General features: G+C 44.2%; 1 protein-coding gene across 1 annotated transcript in view; it reads left to right on the top strand.

Annotated features, from left to right (window-relative positions):
• TMEM79 (transmembrane protein 79) overlaps window positions 1-27,326 on the top strand; it is a 60,701-nt gene that overhangs the window by 21,099 nt on the left and 12,276 nt on the right. The window contains exons 2-3 of the mRNA XM_085636683.1: window positions 6,422-7,367; window positions 14,801-15,014. Of these exons, the coding sequence (XP_085492809.1) occupies window positions 6,548-7,367; window positions 14,801-15,014 (1,034 nt within the window). The 5' untranslated portion in view covers window positions 6,422-6,547. The remainder of the gene's footprint in view (window positions 1-6,421; window positions 7,368-14,800; window positions 15,015-27,326) is intronic.

Below are 27,326 nucleotides of genomic sequence, written 5' to 3'. Positions count from 1 at the left end.
TTTCTTCATCAACCTTTGATGGATGACTGTATATACATAATATACATGACACCTTGTCACGGGGCACTTAATGCAATTAATTACGTTTTTCGTATTGCATTTAGAAAATTATGTTTTGTAACTGAAATACATTTAATTGATTATTTTTAGGTCTCGCCTAGCTATTGCGTAGCAATCGCAATGCGAGACTATATTAAGGGGCTCCCAAAAGTGCTCCCAAAAGAGGATTGCATGGCGAGCACGCGCACAATCGCATGCATCGTGCCGCTATGCAATCCATTTGTTATCGTACTTCAAAGGGTCCGCTCCCCCGCCTGGAATGCGCTCCCTCCCCCGCCCCGCCAAGCGCGCACACACATTTGCTTTCACTTTACAGCATGTCACACGCGTCCTCCTTTCTCAGTTACGATCAGATAAGTACATTCTCCGCGCCCTTCATTCTCTCTTCACTCATCTCTTACCCCCCCCCTTTCTCGCTGCCCTTTCACCCCAGTCCTTACTGCCCTTCTTCCCACTCTACTCAACCCCTTCCTTCTCTCATGCTGGGGTTGTTTCCTTATTTCTAGATTATTCTCTCACTCGTTGTCTTGTCGCCTCGTTCTCTTTTCTCACCTCCCTAAGTTGACTCCGCCTTTCGTCGTTTCCTTCCTTCCTCCCACCGTTTCCTTCCCTACCTGTGCATTTCCTCACCTCCTTCCGTCTCGGTCGTTCACCTTTTATCCAAAGTCCTGGAGGTTTTCCTTCCCTCCCTCCTATATGTACTCTTTCGCTCTCCTCGCTTCCTTCCATTTTGTTACTTTTTTCATCTCCCCCTTGCATTTTCTTTTCCCTTCTACTTTTCCTCCTTTCCCACAAACCCGTTTTTCAAGTTCCGTGTTATTATTGGGCGCAACAGTCGGGCTCTGTCCGTTATCTTGCCTCTCTCCTCTCAGGTTGTCTCCCGCCCCCCCCTCCAAATAACTCCCTTGCACAGAACATATCACCACGGGTCGACCTATACTAGCTATTGAATGTATGCACCGCATCACTACAAACAGTATTATAACTATTCATGTGATTATTGTGAGTGCCAGCGTTATTGCTGTTGTCACTGTTACTATCAAAGTTACAATTGTGTTATATGTTGAGATGTTTACAGCGCCGTGCTGCCATTGGTGTGTATCGCATTACTGTGGTGTGTACTGTTTTATTATTGTCATTATTCGTATTACTAATTCCATTACTGTTCCCCTGTTCATGTGGTATTACCATTATAATTAGTATTCTATAATATACTGAGTATTCCTTAAATATTTCTGTTCTGTTTTTGTTGCCAGCACGAGTCCTAGAATATTTCTGGGGAATTATGTGTCCCAAAGTCCGCTGAACTTGCCCTAATGGTACATGTGGGCTAAAAGCAAGGCTACTGGAATTATGCGATAGTGCGGTCGCGTGATTTTGGCATAATTATAGATTTGCCGCATTTGCCACATAAACCATCATTTGCAGCATTACCTGCAGATTTTTAACAAAAAATATTTTTTGATTCTAGCTCAAACTGTTCCAACAATACTAAAAATGCAGCAGCGTGGTGGAAGGCCCTCTCAAAACTTGACTGGTCAGCTTTCTGTTGCGTATTGCTATATTTGGGTGATGAATGGATACTAATGAGGAGCAACCAGTGTTAACAAGTTTAACAAGCAGTGGCATAGCCAATAGGTCTCGCCTTTGGGTCCTTATAAGTGTTTAGCCATGCAACAGTTGCATAACTAAACACTTATAAGGTCCCAAAAGCGAGACCTATTGGCTATGCCAATGCTTGTTTTTTATGCCCACAGGTTTAGGTAGGCCTAACATGTGGGAAAGGTTTCTAGTCTTCTTTGGTCTAGTGGCTTTCACTTGGGAATCTCAAAAGTTTTTTTCTTGTGAAAGAGAATAAAGGCCAAGGTAAATCAAAAATTTCAAGAAGTTTTTAATGTTTATTTATAATCAGTTTGATCTTCGCTTTGGGATGGAAAGTTAATAAATGTCAAAGGGTTCACACTTTCTCTAACTTCAGACTTGAATAGTGTCTCCCTGGGGGTAAACCACTCTCTTGTCATGGTGGATCGAGCTAATTTCTTAGTATAAGCCTCTCTGTGTTAACTTCCTTGCAAGGATGTTCACGTTCACAAAATAATTTTCTATGAGGAAACAATTTTCAGAATCTTCAAGAGTTGTCCATACAGCAAATTCTCCTTCCGAGACTGAGGTTACCTACTCAAAAAATGTAATACTGCATTATAGTCTGTTGGTTTGGTAAACAGATTCACCGTCCTAATGTTCTTATGTAATTGTACTATTAAGTCCAGGAAATTGAGCCTGGCTGAATTGAAGGTCATTGAAAACTTCAGATCTTGGGTAGGTTGGTTTAGCCATTCCAAAAATTCTTTAGTTGTGCCTCAGTCCTGACCCACATCATTAAGATGTCATCAATCTATTGATCCCACTTCTTAATCAATGACTGAAAGGGAATATTTTCTTCATCATATATCCCATTTATTCTCCAAAAAGATTAGGCGGCCTTGGCATTTGGCAACCTCGACATTCTGCATTGCTGGCCCAGGTCTTCTAAGAAAAACTTTGCACACCGAAACTTTTTATTTAAAAAAATTAAGTACTACTTATACCTACACTTTACTGCAGGGTCTTTTGACATTTGGAAGCTCCAGTAGCGGGTAGGGGGTACTTTGAGGGGCGTAGCACCTCATCGAAGATTGCAAATAAGATTACAACCTCTTAAGTGAGAAGAGGTCTGTATTCTTATGTTTTGCTTTGAAATAAAAGAACATTCTTGTATAAGAGATGAGCTCTGGGCTAGATAATACATTATTCTGCCTGTTGGTTGACTGTTAATTTCTGAGATCTGTCCCCACCAGACTACCTCCCTGAGAAACCTCTTTATCCTGAGATTCGAGTGCGGAAAGGGTGTACTTAGTCCAGTTTGCAGAAACCTAGTAGGACGAATCCCAGGACTTCAGTGGCAAATGACATCATCTACAGTGGTTGGACCTACAGATCCCTGTGAGATGTGCACACCGCCCAGCGTCCGTCTTAATACTGCACACAGAGTAATTTGGATCGCGCACAATGACAAGTCTAAAACTTAACAGGCCTCTTACACCATTTCCGCGCCTTCTAAAAAGAGTAAAGTGACCTTGGGGGATGAATTAGCGGTAATTCTGACAAATTTGGTCAAGCTAACTTGGAGTTCAGCACAGCAGTCTATGGAGACCTGTGCACTGCTCAGAGACAGATGGTGACATTTGGTTCCAAAATCTCACTGTCAGAATGTCGTCTGAAATGCATATCTTGCCTTAAAATCTGCACCCAATGGGGCAATATTTCTGTGAAGAGTATGATACTTACGGCAGACGAAATGTCTATGTTCAATATTGCGACATAGAACCAGCAGAGAAGAATAGATCTGTATGACATAGAACCAGTAGAGAAGAACAGATCTGTATGGCACAAGTTCACAGCATTGATCCCTCAGAGCTGTGCAGATCAATAAAGTCTGTCCTTCATTAAGGTTTCTCCACTTCCTTAAAAAATCTCCTTAATGATGGCCTAACATGAAGCTCACTTTTGTACCACTTTGGGATTTTCTAATACGGGGAAGAAAAATGGCCTCCACCATCAGGAGAGAATACTTCAGCCTCTGTTCACGATGTCCATCATTCCCTGCCACCCAGTTGTAACCCACCCTCTCATCAGATGACCATGCCTTTGTGGACTCTACTGACTTTCAGCAGAATGATGTGTGTTCTAAAATATCCATTGGAAGTGCTGCGATGGGCATTGCCTGAGACCGCTCTGTCCTGATCAGGGTACAGGGAAAGGCAATCCAGAAGAGTCTGGTAGGAAGTGAATGTGAGTGTTTTTCATTTTTAACACTGTTAAACTTTTAATGTACATGGTCACCTTCGGCTGAATTATTGGGGAGTGCTCTCTCTATACATTTAACAATTTCTCAGGTGAATTTAATCCAGTTTTCATGAGCCGGAATGACTTCATATCTAGAATCTTTAGCTGATCGGTGCAGACGTATTCTCAATGTGGTGTGGGAAAGCATTAACTATTAAGTAGCCAGTGGTTGGGTCATTTCACCACAGATAGGGTTCTAAATGATGTAACTGCATTCCCGTAAGAGCCTCAGTATGGTGGGAGCATACCTCTGAGTGGACACAACTTGGATAATTCCCCCATACAGATCTGGCACAGAAGGGACAGCTTGCTCACTTTGAACACTCACAAAGCAATTAGAGTTGATTCTGCACAGATTGTAGAAGAACGTGCCCAAATATATTTGGTTTCTGCACACAAAGAAGAAAGCATTAGAGGGAATACTGGTTGGAGCTCAGTAGCCCCTGCCTGTCCTGTGGCTGCCGGAGCGGATCGGACAGTCATAGCGTGGATGGGCTCTTCATCATTTCCATGGGATTCTGGGGATGGTTACTTTGTGCCATCTGTGTTCTCATTAGGTTTTGATGATGGCGCTTCAGGTAGTTCTTTTTGTTACGCTCACATGGGATATGACCGGTAGGTTGTAATTAAGACTCGGTGTAAGTTCTTCAGTGTATTTATTTTGCGGATATATGGCTTTTTGATTTAGGAAGTGCGTACAATTTGGATGTGTTGGGTTGTCGTAAAGACACCATGGTACTCACGAACCACCCTTGCTCGCTCATTTGTTTCACTTTGCTGTCACATGTTGGATTTACAGTTTTTTTGTTAAAAAAATGAAATACCTGCTCGCACATAATCTTAAAAATGTATCCAAAACACCAGACCTTGTCGAAAGTATTTAGTATGTATGTTTGGATTACCACCTACAATGGAAACTTTATCTGCTGATTCCTTTTCATCATACTGTTCTTAGGGGTTATAGCCTTATTTCGCCGATGCAGACTAGCCTGAAAAAAGCACCACTCCTATCGTGGTTGCCCAAGATGTAGATTTATTATGGAATTTATTTTCAAGGACAGCTGTGGGCAATACACAAAAAGTTACTTCTTACTGGTGAAGTCTTTTCATATATGAAATGTTTTGCATTCACATGACCTGCACAAATGTTTCCAGATGGAACTTACGTCTATTCACGTTTAGATAGCAAATGTAGGCCCGAGTTTCACAATGTCTAAAGTTGTTTGCCATCTTGTTTTGAGGCACAGGACCATTTTATTTCTAGGTAAGCTGAAGTTCTAATTGTAAAACACCATGTTCTTTTTCCTGGGAGAGAAACATTTTCTCATCCTGCAATGGCTATTCATTTGACCCTTTGTAGTCAACCAGTGCTGGCTCGTCTTCTTATTTATAATCCTTTGATTTAACCTGATTTGGTTATTATTTGATGCTTATGATTCCGATTAGTAAATGCTAAAAAGCTGATATTTGCTTTCTGTAAATATTTATTATAATAAACATGATTTGATAATGGAATATTCTATGTCCTTTTTGTGGCGACAAAGGTTCTTCACATAATATTGAATGTATTGATTTGTTGACCAGGCTCAGGTTTAGAACACCAAAATCCTTAGGAGATTAACACCGCTCCTGGTCTTTCCTGAGATGCGCTTTATATGAATTTGTCGCTAAGGAAAGTGCTGACATAACCAAACACTTCCCCTTACAAAAATCCAGGCCTATTGGCTTTTCCAAACCTTGTTGTTGAATGTAACTGCATCATATCTTACAAGCACCTTTTTAATCGGTACTAATGAAATACAAAACCACTGATCGGATTCACCTCGGATGGTGGAGGAAGTGCAGTGGGATAGTAGAGAGTAGTGGTTGATCAGAGGTATTGCAGAGTAGAGTGGGGAGGATTGCAGGATAGGGAGTGTGTTAGAGAATGTGTACAGTGGAGGGAAAAATACTTGGACCTCATTCATCATGGTGAATGTGTGATGGAAATATTGGGTAGAGATCGGTGTAAAAAGGACAGGTGGTCCAATTGAAGGATCCTGAAAAATTGGGGCAGGCCATTTTAGATGAAACTGTGTAGAACATTGGGAGCAACGGAGCTCGGCATGATGACCGACCCGTACGTTAAGTGTGAAGAAAAACAACCTTGATGAAGTGCACTGCATGAGAATGGCGTCTCCGAACACATGGCAGGGCTTTTAGGTGAGCTTTTGAAGCGTACGTTTGTTTGTAACACACTAAATGAACTGTGTTGTCTAAAGGCCGCTATTGTCTCTGGAAACTGGGTAGCCTGATGCAGTGCAGTAGGTGGCTATGTGGAGTTAGGTGGTTTGTGAGGGTATGTAGTGATGGAAAGTTTCATCCTGGGCAAAAGCTATGGCAGTCTGTCCCAATAAGGCCAATTGACGCCAGCATAATGAGCTCGTATTGTTTTCCAGTTCTTACTGACTCAAGTGCTGTTTTGTGTTTTTTGCAGGATGAAAAGGGCATTAAATATGTTATGAAAAACTTCAGACAACACTGATGCTAAAATCTTGAAAAAATAAGCACCTCAGTGAACCTTATTCTTCTATGACGGTAGAGCCCATTTGGTACCTGGAAGATGGCATCCACTCAACCTGCCCACGGTTGTGAAAGCCCAAATGTTGGAGAGGGAAGAAGTCCCTTCTTGAGCCATAAAGTGAACTTCAGTGACCAAGACCAGGAGGCAGATGAAGATTGTTCATTTGACCACAATGACAGTACTTTGCAATGGGAGAAAACCATGAACAACTCCTTGAGCGATGATGTGAAGCTGGCCACGGTTGTGGCAGAGGGAGGAAAGGAACTACCTGAACTGGATCGAAGGATCAGTGCAGACGAGGGGCTAGGGACTTTGTCCAGTAATCAAGAAGATCTGCCAGATGGTAATCAGGCGGAAAATGTCAAAGAACAAGAGGAGGAAGAAGAGAATTTGATGCCTGACCTTGCGAGTCAGGTATTTGTGCCGAGTGTTCAGGTGGTATCCGGGAGACATGTCATGGCTCAGGGCCATGATCAGGCATCCTTGAGTAGCATTCAGAAGAAGAAAGGGCTGTTTGAGGCATACGAAATGGCAACCATTGACTCAGAAAAGCAACCATTCCTCTGCCAGAGCCCCACCAGCGACACTCAGTACAGAATGCATCCCTGCAGAGCTGGCTCTGACTACAGCCTGGTTGAAGAGGCCATCCCAAGCCCCAGATGCTGTGGTTGTCAGAGCTGCACCCGTAGTAGCCTGAAAGCTGTGGCCTCCTTTGTTGCAGCTGTTGTCATCTTCCCTAGTTTCCTATACGGTGCTTATGTCTTCCTACCTTTCGATGTCCCACTGATGCCTGCCGTTGGCACGAGGCTAGTATACACCATGCGGTGTGGAGTGTTTGCCACATTTCCTATTATCATAGGTGAGTAGCACCACTCAATTCAAACTGTATTTTGAAAGTAGCATGTGGAGCAGGGATTGGTTTTTGGATGTGATTTAGGACTTACTAGTTGTTGCTTGCAAATAAAATTGGATGCTCAAATTTAAAGGAGCCAATGGACAATAAGTAAACATATTGTCAATGTACTCATGAGATGTTGAGCGGGAGGTTTAGAAGATAGGTTTACGCTGTCGGATAAATGGTTTTTACAGCCACTTCTCCTGAAGTTATTTGCTGCTAGACTGTTTTTATTGCCTTGTATGGTTTTTAGTGTTCTTAAAATGTGTGGATTATATTTTTATAAATAATGTGCTGCTATCTGGCTGTTTTTTAAACTTGACCTCTCAACTGATGTTGCGACCGCATTCCTCTCCCCGGTCCACCGCAGCTCTAAGCGGCTGATTGAGTGGAGGGAGGGAAGGCAGCTGGAACTTCTCCTTCTCTCTCTCTCTCTCCACTTCTGGAACCTAGGAGGTTGGCCTTCTAGTTGTTGGGCTCTGCCGGGCTCTACCGCCTCCTCTGCGATAAGGACTCCGCATGGCGCCGGCGCCCAGTGGACGCGCGCTGAAGGCGCGCCAAAGTCGAGCCCTTCTGTGCCCATCCGCTCCTAGTGCCAGGAACCCTGGTCAACGTCTGTCAGAAGCACCAAAATGCATAATGTCCTATACTAGTATACAACTAAGGGCTCTCAATAATGGTGGTAATCGGTGCAAGCAGGTCTGTGCCCGCCTAAATCCTGCGAATCTCCCCAATAGGGTCATAGTTTTGTGTCCCACCTGTGGGTTTAGATTGGAGGCCCATGACAGGATACATCCTAACCTGGCTGAAACTGTATTTAGTAACACACAGCCAAAAAAGTATGAGGAAAAGGACTAGGTCTATTCGGCCCTGATCAATGCACGCTCTCCTCAAGCATGAATACGAAATAGCGGAATTCATAGATAATTATCATCTTGATCTCCTATTTATCACAAACGTGGGCTGACTCCTCGGCAGGCCCAGACTTCTGTATTGCTACACCAGATGGCTTTGCTGCATACAGATGCGATAGATCAGAGAAAAGAGGGGGAGGGTTGGCTCTCATACACCGAACTGATTTTTCAGTCAAGATGGAGACCGTTCCCTCCATGGTATTTGAGGCATTTAATTTCAATATAATGCTCTCCAATCATCATCATCCATTGTTTAAGGGGACCCTCCTATACCGTCCACTGGGCCCCAGGGGAGATTTTTTATCAGTGATGGGGAACTTACTGGAACCTGCCGCTGGTGAAGGTAATTTCACCCTTCTTGGGGATTGTAATTTTCATTTGGAAGCCGCCGAAGATCAGGATTCTATAGCCCTTAACTCGGAGCTAGAGGTGTTAGGACTCTATCAAAGAGTCCCGAGTCCTACTCACTCCGCTGGGCACACACTGGATGGTCTTTTCACAAACAATGAGCAGATCTCTGTAAAGGGGATCCTCCCTTTGACATGGTCTGATCACCATACAGTACTATTTGATATTAGTATACTGAACCCTACCTCCTTACACCCCAGCTTAATGCCCCTCAAACAGTTTAAGGCTTGGAGTGTTATAGATCAGGCCTTTCTTAAACAGCATCTAATTGACACCCAGCCAGAAGATGTTTCAGACCCAGAACTGGCCTCTACAAATTACACGGAATGGCTCCAAAATGCTTTTACTAAACTAATACCGTATAAAACAGTTTCCAAAAACAGGTTCCCTCCATGGTTCTCTCTGAGGCACTGAGTTTGGAGAAACAACGTTGCAGGAAACAAAGGCGCTGGCGCCTAGAGTATGACAACCAGGAGAAATCTCGCTACAAGTTGGCATTGGCAAATTATAAACGTCTTATAATTATAGCAAAAAAGTAACTGTTACAGCAGGAAAATAGAAACCGCACAAGACTCCTCTAAACAGCTGTTTCAGGTAGTTTTTTTAAGTTGACAGGGCCAGCGGATAGCTCTGCTAAGATAGCATCCCAATCATTCTGCGATTCGCTAGCCAGCTGCTTTCAGGATAAGGTGGGGCAAATGTATTCAAACTTCACTGCCCCCGCTGCAGGCTGGAATCAGCTGGTCGGAAATAGCAAGAGAAGGGACAGTTCTTACTTCATGGACTTTAGGCCAGTCTGTGGCACAGATCAGTGATCTGGTTAACACGGTCAAATCAGGCTCTCCCTTTGACCTGTACCCCCCTTCAGTTCTGAAATCGATCCCAGACCTAATAGGTACCAACCTGGCCAACATTTGTAACTGTTCAGTTCGGGCACCTATCCTTCCCTATGGAAAAAGGCCTCTATTCTTCCGTTGTTGAAAAAAACCTAATCTGGATCTAGGAGAGACCAAAAACTATCGACCAATTGCGCTTCTCCCTTTACAAGCTAAATTCATTGAAAAGATTATGAACACTCAGCTGGCCCAATTTATTGAGGAGAATAAACTGCTGGATGATACATAGTTTGGCTTTAGGAAAGGCCATAGCACAGAAACCGCACTCATTAAAGCGTCTGATGAAATTAGGTTTGTGCTGGATAATGGAGGTGCAGCAGTACTGGTACTATTGGAGCTATCGGCAGCGTTTGACACGGTTGATTATGCACCGCTGATCAATCGTGTCTCAGCCATAGGCATTGGGCACACGGCCAAAGCCCTTCTGTCCTCCATTTCTATCCAATCGCACCCAGTCAGTTAGTCTGGGCGATTTTAATTCACCATTTTTTTCACTCCCATGTGGAGTCCCGCAAGGATCCTCACTATGTCCAACTTTGTTTAACATCTACGTCAGTGACTTAGCACGAGTAATTAAACTGTTTCACGGCAGTCCGGACGAACCCCCGCTCCGGCATTTCGAGACTCACTTGAGCTCGGACCCAACACCGGCAGCCATCGGTTGCTGCGCTTCCTGTATCCCAAAGAAACCCGCTCGGACCTCAACAGGCAGCCATCGATCGCTGCGTCCTGGCATATAGATACTAATTCTGCCCAACACTCAGCCCGTGGATCATACCCACCTGAGGACGTCACTTACGACGCTAATTCCCCACGCCAAGGCACACTCACTTGTAACCAGCAACGCGATCGGAGATCAGGCTCCTTGTTATTATCCAACGTTAACACATCGAAGCCTCGAACCCTACCATCGTTTGAAGGCGTATAACTTGTATCAGGCAACCTTTAATTGTAGTCCTGAGGATGATCCCACTGTACTAGGAGCTAGGGATCGAAACGTCGACTTTCTGTAACAGCACCACACTTTATCCATTGCGAAAAATGTACTGTGGTTACCGTTGGTTAGAGCTTACATGATTTTTTGTATTTGTACTGTAAGCCACCTTTGTTGCCCCCAAAGTTTTTTGCCTGCTATCTTCCTCTTCTTCCCTTGTTGAAAACTCGGTACAGGCTTGTGCCCTTGTTTCATTTGTTCCTCCTTTATCTTGTTTGAAACCTTTTGCACTTTTTCAAAATAAATGTTACTCTGTCCGGCTGGACACAGGATGAATGTACATAGGTCTTATTCAAGTCTATGTGTTTAATATTTGCAGTATCCAAGTTTAAGCTAAGGACCTTTGTTCTTGAATAATACGTAATTACCCGAGGTCCAATAGCTACCTATATCGGGTTCCCTTGTTACTAATACTGTATTGGATCTATCTGCAGCGTTTGACACGGTTGATTATGCACCGCTGATCAATCGTGTCTCTGTCCTCCATTTCTATCCAATCGCACCCAGTCAGTTAGTCTGGGCGATTTTAATTCACCATTTTTTTCACTCCCATGTGGAGTCCCGCAAGGATCCTCACTCTGTCCAACTTCGTTTAACATCTACGTCAGTGACTTAGCACGAGTAATTAAACTGTTTGGGATGGGTCTCCCGTCATATGCGGATGACACACAATTGGTGCTCGCCGTGCTTAAAAATGGGGACGCAGTTTTGGCCAGTTTTCACGATGGCATGTTGGCCATCAGTTCCTGGATGTCAAGTCACTGCCTTAAATTAAATTCTGTCAAGACAGACGTAAAGGTCTTTGGAAATATATCCCCAGGATGGTCTCAGGGCTAGTGGCCTGATAATTTGGGATTACCCCCAATCCCTGTCAAAAAAGACAGGAACATGGGTGTCATTTTTGACGATAATTATCTTTTATACATCATGCTAACGCAGTCGTCTCCTCATCCTTTTTATGTTTTACGAATAATAAAGAAATTGCTACCTTCCGTCCCGGCTAGTAACGGGAGAAAGTTAATTTGTGCTCTGGTCATGTCTAAGGTTGACTACTAATACAGCCTTTTAAATAATGCCCAGGAAAGGGTTCTTGGTGAGCTGTAGATGATGCAGAACGCAGCCACTAGGATACCGTTGGGTACTCCCAAGTTCAAGTCCATCTCTAATATGATGTGACAGCTCCATTGGCTGCCCATAAGAAGGAGAACGAAATTGAAAGCCATCTGTATTGCCTACAAGGCTATTCACAATTCAGGACCGGAATGCTTGAAGAAAGCCTTTCTAACTTATACGCCCATCAGATCGCTTCGCTTAGCAGATGCCAATCTTCTGGTCGTCCCTAGAATCAAGAAAGCCAACTGGGGTGACAGAAGCTTCATAGTTGCCACATCCAAACTGTGAAATTCTCTTCCCTTGCAGATCAAGGCTAGTCCCACGCTGCTATCATTCAGAAAACAAATAAAAACATGGCTTTTCAAGCAATAGGCTTTTTTCCAGCTCTATGCCTATCTTTTCAGCACATAGCGCCGAGACACCTACGGGTATTTGTGCGCTTTACAAGTTGTTAAAATAAATAAAATACGTTGTTTTATTGATGAGGGATGCCATAGATGTATTTGGGTTGGATGATACCACTTTCTTTGTTCTGTTGTTGATTTCTGTGCGTGTCTGATTTGCGGGGATTTGGTGGTATGCCTGTATAACTGGTATATGATGTTACATGTTCAGAGGAGTAACTGAGCTGGGGTTTACCTGAGCTGACTAAAAGTGGTAGTGCTTTCCTTAGCTAGAGGAAAGGTTGAGAGATGTACCCGCGCTCACTGGAAGGGGTTGAGTTTCCCTAAATTAGGTAGAAGGTTTAGATATGTTATTGAGAGGGCCTAAAGTGTTGAAGTTCCCCATGGTGTTTGAAAGTTGGAATTAATTTTATACTTATAGAATTATGGTAGAATCGTGTACTCTTGAACCTGTACACCCTTTCCCTGTGGCTTGTCTGGAGGGTGTTGTGTGGTCCCTCGGGTAATCAGCTGACCTGAGTGGTTGTGTGTTGTATGCACCCTCTATGACTTTGATTCGGATTGTCATGTAGGTAGGACACTGTTTTTGTATATTGCGTCTCATGGTAGGAGCGCAACTAGATTGGTGGTCCAGGGTGAACATTGGCAGTTGTTATTGGGATGAGTCTGATGTGTATGTTGTGGCAGGAGGTAGGAGTTTGATATCCTGTGTGCCACAATTTGCCTGCATAACTGAGTGTATATGCATTGAGTGTTAGTGCATGGAATGTTTCTCCTCCCCGCATTCTGCCAGAGAAGGTTGGGCCCAGGCTGTGTAGTCAAGGATGCTTTTTAAGACCGATCTTTCTCCCATTAGGATTTTGGACTGTACCTCATACTTACAGAGCAGCAACCTACATCTGTCTCTCTGTCACTCCTGTGCCACTTAGTAACTTGGATCATTAGAGAAATGTACTTGTGAAAGTAACTGTAGCAGCAACTCTTCCACATGAACCTTTACATGTCTTTACAAATGTAATTAAAATAACTGATGTTATTGATAAGATATATGATGTAATCTGCGAAATGCTTATCATAACTTAAAATGTATTCGTTTTTATGTTTGGACAGAACTTTATCATCTCCCTTTTAAAGTGAAATTTGTGTGGGCTCTTATTGGCTAGTTATTGATTTAATGAGGAAACCATGATTTTCCTTAACAGATGTTTTGCTTTTAAATTTATTTTTTATGATCTGCTTAATCAAGTGCCTAGAAACCTACTCTTGCTGGCCTTTGGCCACTGGATGGGCTTATGTGGAGCGAAGTATAGTAAATCTACACTTTGTATATTTCCCTTCACAATATTATTGTAGTTGCAATTTCGGCCATGATATTTTTGTATATTGAGATTCTGACCACCATATTCCGATAGAGAACCCATTGCAGAGTTAGAGTAAGAAGGCTCATCTTTAGAACCCAAATTATAAGTTAGTCTTTGAAAGAAAAAAGTGGGATATTATCAGTGCAATGCGTGGCAAAATATAGACTATTGTCTGAGGGGGAAGGGTATATCTACCCATTTGGGTGACCAACCTTCTGTCAGGAGTGTGCATACCTCGTTCCCCCAGACCCAGAGGAAAATTCTTTCACTACAAAATCTGCAGTCTTTTTAGATGTCTGACATTGGGAATGGCTTATAGATCTATTTCTTCAGATCTCCTACCTGATATAAGTTTTTTCCTAGAAATGTTTGTTCTGTGAACTACGGATGGTTTCCAGCCAAATTTTAAAACTGCTGCATCCCTTTACACCACATTTGAAAAGGCAAAGATCAGAAAGTGGGCTCTGGGGTTATGCCACCTAAGTCATTCTGTCCATCAGCTGTACAAAGTGAGTCCGAACAATACGATTACACCACGTCTCGACCCTTTCACCACATTGAATGAGGATTGGATCTGCAACCATATGAACCCTGTATCCTTTGGTTTAGAGCCACATCCCGATGTCTGTGTTGCTGGAGGTCGAGAAGGCGTGGGCAGACTGGACAGCCTCACATGAGGGTTTCTTTCACTGTTCCCTTTCTTGCTGCTAGTATTGTCACACAGGGAAAGAGCCAGAAGGAGAGGGTGTAAATGTTCTTCTTTAAAGGAAATCATTACAATTTAACCGGGGTAGTCCTTTCCTCTCTGTATAATATCCTTAATGTAAAATGTTCTTCATAGAGATGTTTTTTTTATTTTTATTAAACTGCTTGTAGCTTACTGAAAAGTAAAGCATGAGCGAGAGTAGGTACAGGTACGAGAGACATCGGGGTCTACCACAATCTGCATGGTAATGGAGGTGGTAAGTCTGCTGCCAGAATTGCTGTTGCAGTGAAGCATCTCTCGCTATTACGTTGACTCCATTTTCCCCCCCCCCCCTCCCTTCCAACACCTGGAATGAGGAATAGCATTGCGTATTGAATTACCTCTCCAATTTCGGTACAGTTTTCCCATTTACTTCGCCATTTACTAGGCACAAATTCTCAGATTTGGTTAAACCAACCAACTTGTGATTCTGTTCCAACCGAATACGGGACCCACCACCCAACTTGGGCCCAGGCCTGTAGTGTTACAAGTAAAATCTGCTTAGATCCGCTGGCCTTCTCTGAAGTGTGTACTTGACTTTTTTTTTTTCTCCTTTTTATAGGCTTGATTGTTTATGGCATTTCACGGATCTGTGCCTCCTCCTTGGATCCTTTTGGTAAAAGGGAGAGAGAAGTGGAGATACACCGACGCTATGTGACGCAGTCGGTCTACCTCTTTGTCCTGTACTTCTTCAATTTGGCTGTGTTGGCAACCTATCTGCCCCAGGAGCTCATGAAGTTGATCCCCTTGCTGACTGGCCTCTTTGCACTGGCACGGTAAGAAGCATTTTTTGATGTGCAGTATTTAACTGCAGTCTGTATCTGAATTTAAAACGAATACTGAAAATTGCCAAAATGTAGGAAACAAGTGAAATCCCAGAACATGGTTCAGAGCCGCCTTGTACAAACTGTTTAGAAATGCAAGAATTGCCGAAACAAGCATTCGCAAAGCCAATCAATCTCACCTAGTTGACCTATTTGCTTGGCCGCTTCGTTTTGCCTATTCTGTGCAGCATTGGCAAAAAAAGAAAAGGCATGATGACACAACCACGTCTTTCCGTACGAGCATCCCTGTCTGATGACATATGTACATGCATGTATGATGAAATATGCCTACAGAATGACACCAGTGCCATATGTGTGTTTATTTATATATATCTCTTCTTTCTTTCCTGGTCCAAGATGGTGACATTTGTGCAAAAGTGCGTTGGCAATGTGGAGCAGCGCGGCAGCAAATTTAAGCTGATGGGCCTTTCCAAAAAGATACATCAATACAAAAATCAAAGCAATTTTAAAATACCAGGCGGGTGGGATGAAGCAACGGGTAGTGGGTGGGCAATCGGGAACAGTGGAGGTATTTTTTTGTGGAGTGGCCAGGCAGAAAATGGCAAGGTTTGCACCGCCCTTTCATGCCAAGCCCCAAGTCTTTCCTCCCAGCCTATGGTTAACACTTGGCTCCACCCTGCCTTTTTCCTGCCTCCCCAGGTCTCATTCCCCTCTTCAAGTGTGTCCAGCTTTCCATTCCTTTGCTTGTCCCCTTTTAATGCTTTTTCACTTATCCTCCATTATCCTACTGTTCACTCCTCTTGTTCCCACACTTCACCTTCCTGTTTCCGTTCTCCTCCCCCACTTGTTCTGCTTTATTTAGGTCAGAGGAAGAGAGACACTGAACTAAGAGAGCATGCCATTCAGAGTGTTCCAGAAGGTAGCAAACTGTGGGGAAATAACTTCAGAGGCGGGGATTGTGAGTGGTCGAAATGTATGGAAGCGGTTCAAGGTTTTTTTTTGGGGGGGGGGTTTGATCAATTGATTCAAACCGAAAGCCTTTTCTTTTTTTATTTCTTGTCAAATGTGTGCTACAACCTCTCTGCCTTAATTATTTCCTGTGTATTTTATTTGTTGGTTTTGAGAATTGTCACTGCATGCATACATGCTACTTCCTGTATTCCGGCATTAGTTCTTCTATGTATTTTAATCTGTATATTGAAGTTTGTTACTTCTTCCCTTTACTCCTGTCCTTGATCCCTATGGTCTGCTCTGGAATCTTCACTTATTTTTGTCAGTGTAAGAAACCTATGTGTCTGGATCTGTGGCACTGCACGGGTTCTCCTATTATAAATGAAACTGTCTTCAATAAGGTGTCTGCTTCACATGACTGATTTGATGTTTTTGATTGAAAAAAAGAGGGGCTAGAAACCCATATGTGAAAACGACAATGGATTTGCTCAACTTCGGAGGGTGGAATGCACATTCAGAAATAGTGTAATGTGCAGTGTGGCATTTCAGAGATGAAACTTGCTATTGTTCTAGTGCAGGTCTGCACTTGGAAATAAAAGCAGCCCTAGAAAAAAACGTTCGAATCGACCCCATCGAAAATGTTTCAACCACCCTGAATCGCCTCTTCTTTTCCTCTTCCTAGTTACATTTCCTGGGTAGCTGGTGATGGAGGCAGCGGTGTCTACCTTCAAAATCCACCTGCCAGTGGCTTCCGCCTCCTTGGGATATGCCTGATGGTATAAATGGCCTAGCTGCCCAGTTGGAGATCAATACATTAGTTCAATAAATGCTAACACCAGATCATTTAGTGATTTAAACCTTTTTATTCATTTAAAGGTAGAGAACAATAGCACCGCCTACATCCAATGGCCGGTGGGGGTAACAGAACAGTTCAAAAGAAGTAGAGAGAGAAACAAAGTATGGGCAGATAAAGATAATTTATAAAGAAAGGAGAGTAAAGACCGTTCCTCGACAGCTTAGTGAAATTTTCTCTCCAGAAGATGGAGTATGTCACACATAGGCGCCATGCATATCATTGACAGGCTTATCACGATACTTGGATTGGCCCCGTTAGGCAAAGAAAACCTCAAATACCTTGGGCAGGTCAGTTCGATAAATTCGGTCGCACCAGCAATGGGAATCCCCCTCCCCCCCCCCCCCCCCCCCGTTTCCAGCAGGCCTCCCTAGCTGGGGTATAGTACCAGTAGTGAGCTATTTTAAGAAACATTTCCTTTCCGGCAGTGCTACAAGAAGCAGCCCTGGCCCTGTGTATAATGCCCTGCCACTCCTTAAGAGAGAATTTGGACACAAATTCGAACTCCCATCTATGCTGCGCCGGAGATTTGGTGTGTTGTGGGGGGGAAGGAGTATATATCTCGATAGCAAACATTTGTCCGTTTGACGGGTAATAAACCATTTTTCAGTCAGCTGCTAGCATGTGGGCGGATGTGGGGCTGTGAAACCCAGTGCCTCAGGGCCATGTGCTGCCGGTAAGGCTCCGTGGGGAGGCCATAACCAGCGTAGAGTTGTGCAAAATCCATCAACCCTTCAACATCAAAGGAGTCTCCAATTCTTTTACAGTTAGTTTCTTGCCCCCTGATGTAGCTGTCGCCGGTGGGAACTCTGGATGGCCAATAAAAGGAGTCCAGGGTGATGTACGTGTGGCAAGACTCTGTACCCTATTCCACACTCCCACTGTGGCCCTAGTAACCGGTGAAATATACACCCTGGCAGGCCCGTATCTTTTAGGTAGCCAGGGTACCTTCCAGATATGGATTCCTGCGACAGCTCGATTAATAAGAACACCAATGTTTTTTCAGAGGCAAGCCTGTACCATTCGATCATATAATGCAATTGGGCCACCTAGTAGTATGTATCTAGGTGTGGGATTCCTAGTCTGCCATCCTTCTGCTTCAGGTATGTCTGCGTGTGGGACATACAGGCTTTCTTCCCACACCATATAAAGTCAACCATGAGGTGTTGCATCTTCGCTAGGAATAGTGGTGGAGGCTGCAGCGGTTGAGTTTGCATCATATACAATATACTTGGGAGTAAGGTAATTTTAGCATATGCCTTTTCGATGTTGAGAGTTCTGTCCTGGCGTGGCAAGAACAGTAGAGTAGTTCTCCTGTGATGTTCGTTCGGTTGTAGGAAAACCTGTAGGCCCAGGTACATCACTTCATTATTCGCCCAGGCGAAGGGGGACATGTTCGCGAATAGTGTTTGCTCATCCCTAGGGATAGTTAAGCTAAGGGCTGGCATTTTCTGTAGGTTGATCTTAAAGCACGATACACGGCCAAAATCTATCATCTCACGCAGAAGCGGAGGCAATGAGGCATATGGCTAATGTCAAGATGAGCGCAACATCATTGGCATAGAGCATACAGAACGCCTCTGCATGCCTGATCCTCGACATCCCTCACCAGCCACATCACACCCCACCTGAGAGAACTTCACTGGCTTCCCGTCAACAAGAGGATCACCTTCAAGCTCCTCACCCATGCGCACAAGGCACTCCACAACACCGGACCAGCATACCTCAACAGACGACTCACCTTCTACACCCCGAACCGCCAGCTCCGCTCCGCCGACCTCACCACCGTCGCCCGCATCCGAAGAGCGACCACTGGTGGCAGATCATTCTCCCACCTCGCCGCCAAGACCTGGAACACCCTCCCCATCATCCTACGGCAGACCCAGGACCTACTAACCTTCAGGAGGCTACTCAAGACCTGGCTATTCGAGCAGTAGCAGCAATTTGGAGTTCAAAAATGTTTTAACCCTCAATATACCCAATTCTTGCAGAAAATATTCTAAGATAACTTGCCACAACTGCAAAAACATAGCAGTGATTAACTTTTATTAGCAACAAATCTGGAGAGGCGTCCTACTAACGCCATTCTAAATCTTCTCAACGTGTGTGTAAACGAATATTCTTGTTTGACACTTCTTTACATCTCATACTTGTTACTAGTTTCAAAAATTTTTATTGGAAATACAATGAAATGTATCATCAAATGACAAGTAATATATCATTAAAAGAAGAACATAATATTTAACATGCTAACAATGGCATCAAGGCATATGAATACATAATATAAAAAGATATATGGTAAAGACAACGAGAATAATAATTAAAAATATATAAACATGTGGGAGAAAACCAGGTTATGTTGAATAAATGAAGGTTACATTTGAATACATCAAGGTGGTAAAGGGACTTCCTGAATAGATGGTACTGGAGCAAAGGAGCTTTTGGCACTCTTATCTAAAAATGTCATAACAGGGGACCATAAATGTAATCGCTTTTGCTTTAGGGACATGGGAGAAACAAAGGTTGTGTCAAGTCTATAATTATGGTGGAGTACCACCAAGCTAAATATGAAAGTTTAGAGGAATCCTTCCAGTTTTTTTTATCTGTTGAAAAGCAGTGGAAATTAGCAGATCCCACCTCCCCCCACCTTGTATGTCTCTTGAATTATCTGTAAGTATGTTCTTTATGTCTTCTCTATTGTGTTGCATACTATTTCTTTTTCTTTACCCTCTTCTTTCTCTTTTTTCCTCTCCTTCATCCTACTATTTCTTTCCTAAACTGTTTTGTTATTCCTTCATATTCCCTTCGAATGACTTCTTCTTTACTTTATTCTCTTCCCCGTTTCCTCTCTCTTCTCTTTCTTCATCTTAACAAGTTTAAAATTGTATGCGTTATTAATGGCATCTTAGTTATATGTAGGCTTTCCTGTTTTCAGTTTCTATTTTTGGTAAATTCTGGTGGTGTTTTTTCAGTGTTTTCCAGTGATTTCAATACTTCAAAAAAACAGTGCTTTTCAGTGGTTACTCATTTTTGCGCCATAAAAACCAACTGAAACAGTGTTTTACCGGTGTTTATGGAACGCTTTGTTTTTATTATTGCTTTTTCCATTTTTCTTCAGAAATTGTATACTGCTCTACATTTCAGAAGCTTAATACAGTCATCAAATACTTTCCATTGCCCTTTGATTCTGCAGCTCAGGTTTAACAAGCATTTGCAATGCAAATGGTCTCACATTTATGCTATTGACAGTGTAAATGACAAAGCCTTTTATTTATGTTTTAAAAAAAAAAATAATAATAAAAGGCATTGTTATTTGCAATGCCAATAGCTCAAACTCTCGTAAACGCGAGACCTATTGCATTGCAAATGCTTATTTTTAGAAGCAGGCACATCTTGTTACTGCATGTTTTTTTGTAGCTGTGTTTCTTCGCCCCATAATTTTTTTTGTTTATGTGGACTTTTGTTGCAAGGATATGGTATAGAGATTCCAACTTTGAAAATGGGAAAACATGTACTTCAGTTCTGTTGATTTCAAATGCAGTTTGTGCCACTTCGTTTGTGTGTGTGTTTATTTTGTAATTAACTGTTTCATATCTTACAGCGCGTTAATTATACCAGTATGTTTTTTTTATTCTTAATATGCAGTCCGTGTGACTATTGTGGGGCACAGTTCCAGCTCAATAAATACGAAAGTCCAATGAATCAATAATTGCCATAATATTTTTTTTACATTTTTGGTTGATTCTTACAACGGATCTATTCAATTTAGAATTTTTATTGTCTTCGTGGCAACTTATATTCAGCTGTTGATTTTTATTCTCTAACAACATCCTGGAGTGCCACAAATAATCATATTCTTGCTGCAATACCTTCAAATAAATTTGACTGTATATAAAATTAATAATCAATATTGGAGCGCTTACCATCTAAGTTTTATTCCTACACAAGCAGACCTCTATGACAAAAGCAGTACCCACTGAGCATTAGAAATAAAATACTGCTCTGTGATCCGCCTAGTACATAGTCTTTGCAGCAGACATAGTAACCCTCCGCGCTACCTTAGATGACTCCACACTGCCACCAGACAAAACTCCAGTCTCTCTCCTGCAGGTATGTTAATTACCAGAGTTATCCATTCTTGGCACTTTTATTGTTGCCTGAAAACTGTTGAATACAAGGACCTCTGCAGTGCTTTTAAAACAGCTGCACTGCTACAAAACGGGCTCCCCAACCGAGGGGAGGGAGTCACTGTTACTTGGCCTCTTTAATGTGGGCTTTATTCGCAGATGTCAGGAGCCCTTTGGTGCGTGAGGGGGTGTGAGCAGTAGGGGTCAGTGAGATTACCCTCCCCATGTGCCTGACAACACTCCCTGGCAGGAGTTCGTTAATTTTACTAGCAGGCTTTTTCATTCTTAAAATGCAGTGCGTGTAACTGCATTGTGGGGCACAGTTTCGATTCAATGGATACGAAACAAACATCGAACAGTGTGTGGCATTACAGACAGAGCTGATACATTTGCAAATAGAGAAGCACATTTGAAACTCAGTGTCACCCTAACATTTTGTGATCTTCCGCAATTCGCAGTCTTAAAACCCATTCAGTGTGGCAACTCCAACAACATTACAGCCCTTGATAAAATCTTTTCTCACTAAAGAACCAGCCAGCCACTGCTTACTTTCCGCATTTGGCCTTTGATGTGCAAACAGCAGGCGTGCAACATCCATTGGACTCAAAGGGCTTCAGCCCCCACCTCCCACTTCGTGTGTGTCAGCCCGGATGAGACGCTTCCCGGGCACCCACAGCCGCACCCGAGCACTTCACGGTCTTTAAAAGACCATTTGCATGTTAATGAGGCCTCGCTGTTTCACCCCTTCTAAGAGCCCCTGCAGCTTCACTCTGCCTATTGCTTAAAGATGCAGTCCCCCCCTCCCCCCCCCCCGGAAATTTGGCTCTAGTTTTGAGTTAGGTGCAAAACAAAATCAACAGACGTTGGGAAGTGCTAAGGAGGCTAGCTTCACAGCTGACATAATATGTGATTCGTACCTCAGGCCATGTGTGACACAAGCAGCCAGTCCTGGCCATCAAGAGACAGTATGATGGCGTTTGAAAACTAATACTGGCACAAGGCAGTGCAAAACTACAGGTCCCACAAAGCATAGCGAGAACAATCAAATGATGTAACTCAGTCGCTTATAAGTGGCGATTGGTGCACTTGTCTGTGGTGAGGGCACGGAGGCCGTAGCTGGGGATGAATTTGACAAAAAACATGTCCAGGAGAGGTGTAATCTAATGTAGTCCTGAGCAAGCAAAAGTAAAGGATGAAAGAGGAACTACCGCTGTTCACGTTCAGAGAACGTCCTCATTATCCTTCAATGCTCCGTCAGAGTGCATCTATTTTTGTGCTTTCTTCCTCGTTTTCTGTTTCCCCCCTAAATGCCCACCCCGTGTGCCCTGTGATGCTTTTATCCTGTCCATTCCTTCCACTTTCCCTGCTGTTTTTGCTTTTTCTCATTCTCGTGGGAGGGCGGGGGTGCACCATTGGACCCGCAATGGCATCAGTAATGTCCACTCGACCTGACAAGTACTGACAATGCCCGCAGTACTGAGGATGTGATACCGAGGTGCTCTGGGTAGTCCAGGAGGCACGCAGTTGGCAGGAGTGGCTGTGCGCATGTGTGTGTGTTTGCAGATGAGGCCAAGATGCAACTGCAGTGGAGTTAAGAGAATCAGTGCCTTGAGAAAAGTTGCCAGTACACCTACGGCCGCTGGAGAACAATTTAGGATAATAATGGGATTGTTGCTACCAAGTGAGGGATACTTTCCTGATCCGTACCGATTGAGAATGTCCGTGTGTTTGTGTTTAGTGCTGGCGCGGATCCGATGACATCAGTGCTTCTGAAAGTTCATTTGATTGCAGGAACTGCTTTCTGCTATTGGCAGAGGAGGGCTGGCCTGTTAGGGGACTAGCATACGTGCAAAACTGAGATTTCATGACACGCAGTGGCCTGAAAGGCATGCTGGGCTGGGGAGGAGTCCACCCAACCTCTCAGAAGTATTACTGACCTGACATCTTCCACTTTCATCAAAGAAAGCTTTGTTGTTATGGTCTCTTCATATGTTTCTCCAGTCTCCCTCGATAAACCGGGTCTTTGCATCGAGGACCCTCGATATCGGCCGGGGTGCATCTAGGAAACACACAGACCCTTGCTGACATTTTACCCACGCTCCGAGTGGCGTCCACCATATGGGCCATCACAGCATCACGACACCAGCGCGTGCACATCATTACGATAGGTTTTCATTCAAAGACTGTTTCTGCGCGCAGCCTCGCCCCCAGGGGCTCTGAGAAGGGGCGAAAGAAGAACAAAGCCTCATTATGTAAATGGTCTTTTTAAAGACCTGTGAAGTACTCGAGTGCGGCCGCAGTCAGAGAGACGGCAGACCACAACAGCTCCTCTCCCCCGTCAACTATGAAAATCAGTGACACTCGGTTTAAACCGGGTCAGCTGATTTTCATCTGGTGGTGTACTGTCGTTTAGATTCGGTTTAAACCGAATTCCGGACAGCCTAGTTATATGTGAATGGTATATGTATTATGGTTTGTTCATCTCAATATACATTTTCTTTCCGTGACTTATGGCTTTAAAAATCATTACATGGAATGTTAAAGGTTTGAATTCCCCTATTAAAAGACTACGAATTTTATCTTATTTATCTAAATTGAATGCTAAAATCGTTTTGCTGCAAGAAGCTCACCTTACTGAATCTGAATCTTTAAAACTCGAGAAAGATTGGGTTGGGGAACTTCTTTTTTTTTTTTTCTGTTTTGTTTTTCCTCCACCCCCCCCCCCCCCCCCCCCCCTAATTCAACTATTGGTCAGTCCGGCCTTGCATATCAGGAGCTACTAGTTCTTTCTTCGTAGTCTGTTTCAGCTATCCCCTTAGCACTTCGGACTGCTTCTTTCGCTTGTAAAGGATGAAATGTTGAATTTCCCACTTATGTGCTGCTGCAGCATTAACCCACCAAGCTATTTTTCAAGTTTACTTACAGTAATATGTTACCAATTGCTGAAAAAGTGCACCCACCAGGACTTGCAGTCCTCATAAGAGACACTGCCTAATTTTAGAAGGGATTTTCGCTTGCGCATGGTGAAGGCGAGGTGCTTGGAGGTGAACTCATGCCCTGAGTCACGAGCTGTGGCTGTTCCTGCCATGGCACCCACGCAGACCAGATACTCAAACAAATAGCAGGCGCGTGCCCAGACTGCCTGTGACCTGCTTGCACTAACTGAGAAGAGCTGGTCATTAGTGAATCAGGTTGACTCGTTGTTTCGGACCTATTGAGAATGTAGGCCAAGTGGGCGAGGCCAGAGTGAAAAAGTGGATTATCTGATGGGCCGCTTCCTTGAAAATACTAGAGTCAGGCGCACGTCAGAACTTGCTAAAAGTGGCACTTGCCGAAGTCAGTTCTGTCTGCCCTATTTGCTTCTGGTGACAGGTGCCCAAATACCCCAATCAGCAATCGGCATAGGCTCCCCACCAGTATCAGCGAGGGGGGGTATGGAGCACCATAGGCCACTCTGCTGAGACTGGCAAATATCCATGTACTACACCGCTAACAGACTGTTAGACCGCTAACAGACCGGAGCGCTAAAGGTAGGGGGCTCCAATAGCCTTACCTGAAGCCTGTACTGCTGATTTCAGAAGCTGGCGAGTAAAATAGGTCAATAATTAGTGGTTGCATTGTTACTGCTGCACATTTCCACATCCTCTCTGGCAGCAGGCATTGCCCTGACAGAACCTGCCTGTAACGAGCTGCGGTTGGCTAGTTCTGATGAAACACAAGGAAACTATCATCAGCAAATTTATAAGGATGTTCAGGCACTCCGCTTAGCATAATTAATTCTCATGAAAATTACAGGTTTTGTAAGTATAATTCCCACATAATGCAACGAATAATGCAGCGTCACGCACAAGTTACAATATGTGATAGCATCCAACCTCCGCGTGGCTTCTCCTGTTGATCCGATTACACACCCCATCTGGGTATCGGGTTGTACAGGGAGTGTCTGATAACCACACGCCCTGGGTGAGCTGTGGGGCCATTCTAACTCTGGTTACATTCCCTCTGTACTCAGGATCTGTCTCTCCCAGTATTTAACCGGCCAATTAATGACTGGCTGCTTATTAACTCCGATGATAGGCACTTGTTTATAAGTACAACACGTGGCCTCCTATCCTAAGCATGTGGCCTCCACATCTGTAACAAAGGAAGGTTGACAGACTTTCAAAACGAAGTTCCTTGTAGAACTCTTCCCAACTGGTAAAGTGTACACAAGTAGCCTTGCCTGGGATATTTCAGTGCAGAGCACTCGCTGAGGAGAAGTGCTTCTAGTTGCTTTGGTTGTAATGCATTGGGAAGGTACTGAGTTATTTTGGGGTTTAAAGCCATGCTTGGTTGTCGGAGGTGCTCACACTGTCCATGTGCCACACTCTCTAAATCGTGCTGTCCACAAGCTGCAAGCTACCTCACACTGTTCGCATCTCCTAAGCAACTTTACACTGCCCAGCCGCGAAGCTGCGCACGCTTCCAGTCCATGTACTCTGAGCTCGTCCACTCATGGTCCTTCCACGCACCCCCGACCTGCACAGCTGTGTGGAGGCTTCTGTGAACAAAGTGGACCGTCAAAGCCACTGTTCACTGCCCTCGATTGGCCGGGCCATCTTCTATAGATGCATTTACATTGGAGAAATGACCCTTCTCAAGAGGGCAGAAGACGGAGCAAAGTGATCGACTGGTGCATAAAGCAGGGGTAACCGGAGAGAGACACTCATGAGTTTAGATCAGCAGTATGTGTGTAGATTACAACAGGGGAACCAGGCGGAGTGCAGAATACCTGAGATTTCCACGCCGAGTTCCTAGCCACGGAGACGCACAAGACTAGCAACCCTTTGCAGAGTAGCATGTGCACTGGAAAGGCCCTGTCTGTGTCTTTGGACATGAGGATGGCTTAACCCAGACTACCTCTGTCATCATCCAAAATCTTGGCCCGGGATGCTGGGCTTCCAGGAAAAGATTTACCAACCTTCTTTAGGCAGCCACACCATGGGACCGAATCCCAGGACTGAGACACTTGGCAGGCCACAAGGATGGTCCTAAGCCAGTAATCCTGCAGCTACTACGAGGTGAATGCGGTCCGAGACATGGCCCTAACCAGTGTTCCACAGGATGGTGTACTATGACTGCTTCAGGTGGCTACTTGCCACTGGCCTCGTCACACCTCTAACTAAGGGAGCCATGGCTTCCCCTTCATTAGTAAGGGCTGTGACGAGGTGATAATGTGATACAGCATCTGAGCAGCCGCGGTCCGTGCAGGTAACAGCGGTGGGGCCGCGTTGGGGGGGTATTTCGAGGGACGATGCAGAGGGAAAATTTATTATTTATTTAATTTTCCCTCTGCTTCGTCCCTCCAAATACCCCCCCAAGTTGTCCAGACCGCTGTTACCTGCACGGACTGCGGCTGCATCCGAGTGTGGGTGAACTCCTCCTGGGGTCCAGTGCACGCCACTCACCCTCTGTCCAGGTGAGAGTTCTGTCCAGTAGGACCTGCCAATTGTCACCGGGAGAGAGGATCCAGTGCAGGGATCAGGGATGACCGAGGCCCTATGAGAAGCGCATTTCGAAATATGACTGCTTTGAAAGGCAGGTAGCATTGGTGCTTGGGCAGTTCTCCAGCTGCCTTGCTTCTGAAAGACCAGTAGCAGCCTGACATGTGACAGACTGGTCTGCTGCCTTCTTCCCTGTTGGGTAAGATCCCAGTTTCACCAGAGGCCAGGACGCCTCCGACTATGGCATGAATCTCCCAGACCAAGGTTAGTCTGCTGCCAGCCAGAGTCCCCGAGGTGGCATCTTCCATCGAGGCGAGCCGCTCCCCTCCTGCCTTGAAACATCATCCGCCGTAACCGGTTTGGCCAGAGGCAGGTGCCAGTGATGAAATGCTTGCCTCCTACTGAACACTGAGCCTTTGTTCGCCCTACTGCTACTGGCAAAACACCACATGAAAATGTATTGGTGTGATTTTGAAATTAGCCTTAAAAACACACATCTTTGTAATCATGGCTGGTCAATCAAAATTCTTCAATTTATGTGCAGTAATTCCTGAGAATGTCAAACCATGTTATGGGGAAAAGAGCAGGACCTGAATAGGCAGGTTTAATGCTGGTTATTACACTGTTTCTAAGAGCTTCTAATTTTGTAAAATCACTAATGCCAAACAGCGATTTGTGAAATAATCACACTATCTGTTAGGTTTTTGAGTCCGTGATTACTACTTAGGAATATACGCTTCACTTTCGCCTGTTAAAGCCGACCATATTGGGAGGGTGGGGTTGGTTGGTTGGTTGGTTGGTTGGTTGGTTGGTTGGTTGGTTGGTTGGTTGGTTAGTTAGTTAGTAAGTGTTAGTTGCTTGCCAACCTTGAGTATGAAGCAATCCCAGG

This window comes from Triturus cristatus, chromosome 12 (genome assembly GCF_964204655.1).
Source record: "Triturus cristatus chromosome 12, aTriCri1.1, whole genome shotgun sequence".
NCBI classification, from domain to species: Eukaryota; Metazoa; Chordata; class Amphibia; order Caudata; family Salamandridae; genus Triturus; species Triturus cristatus.
Note: the sequence above shows the minus strand (reverse complement) of the source record. Positions and strands in the feature narration are given on the sequence as shown.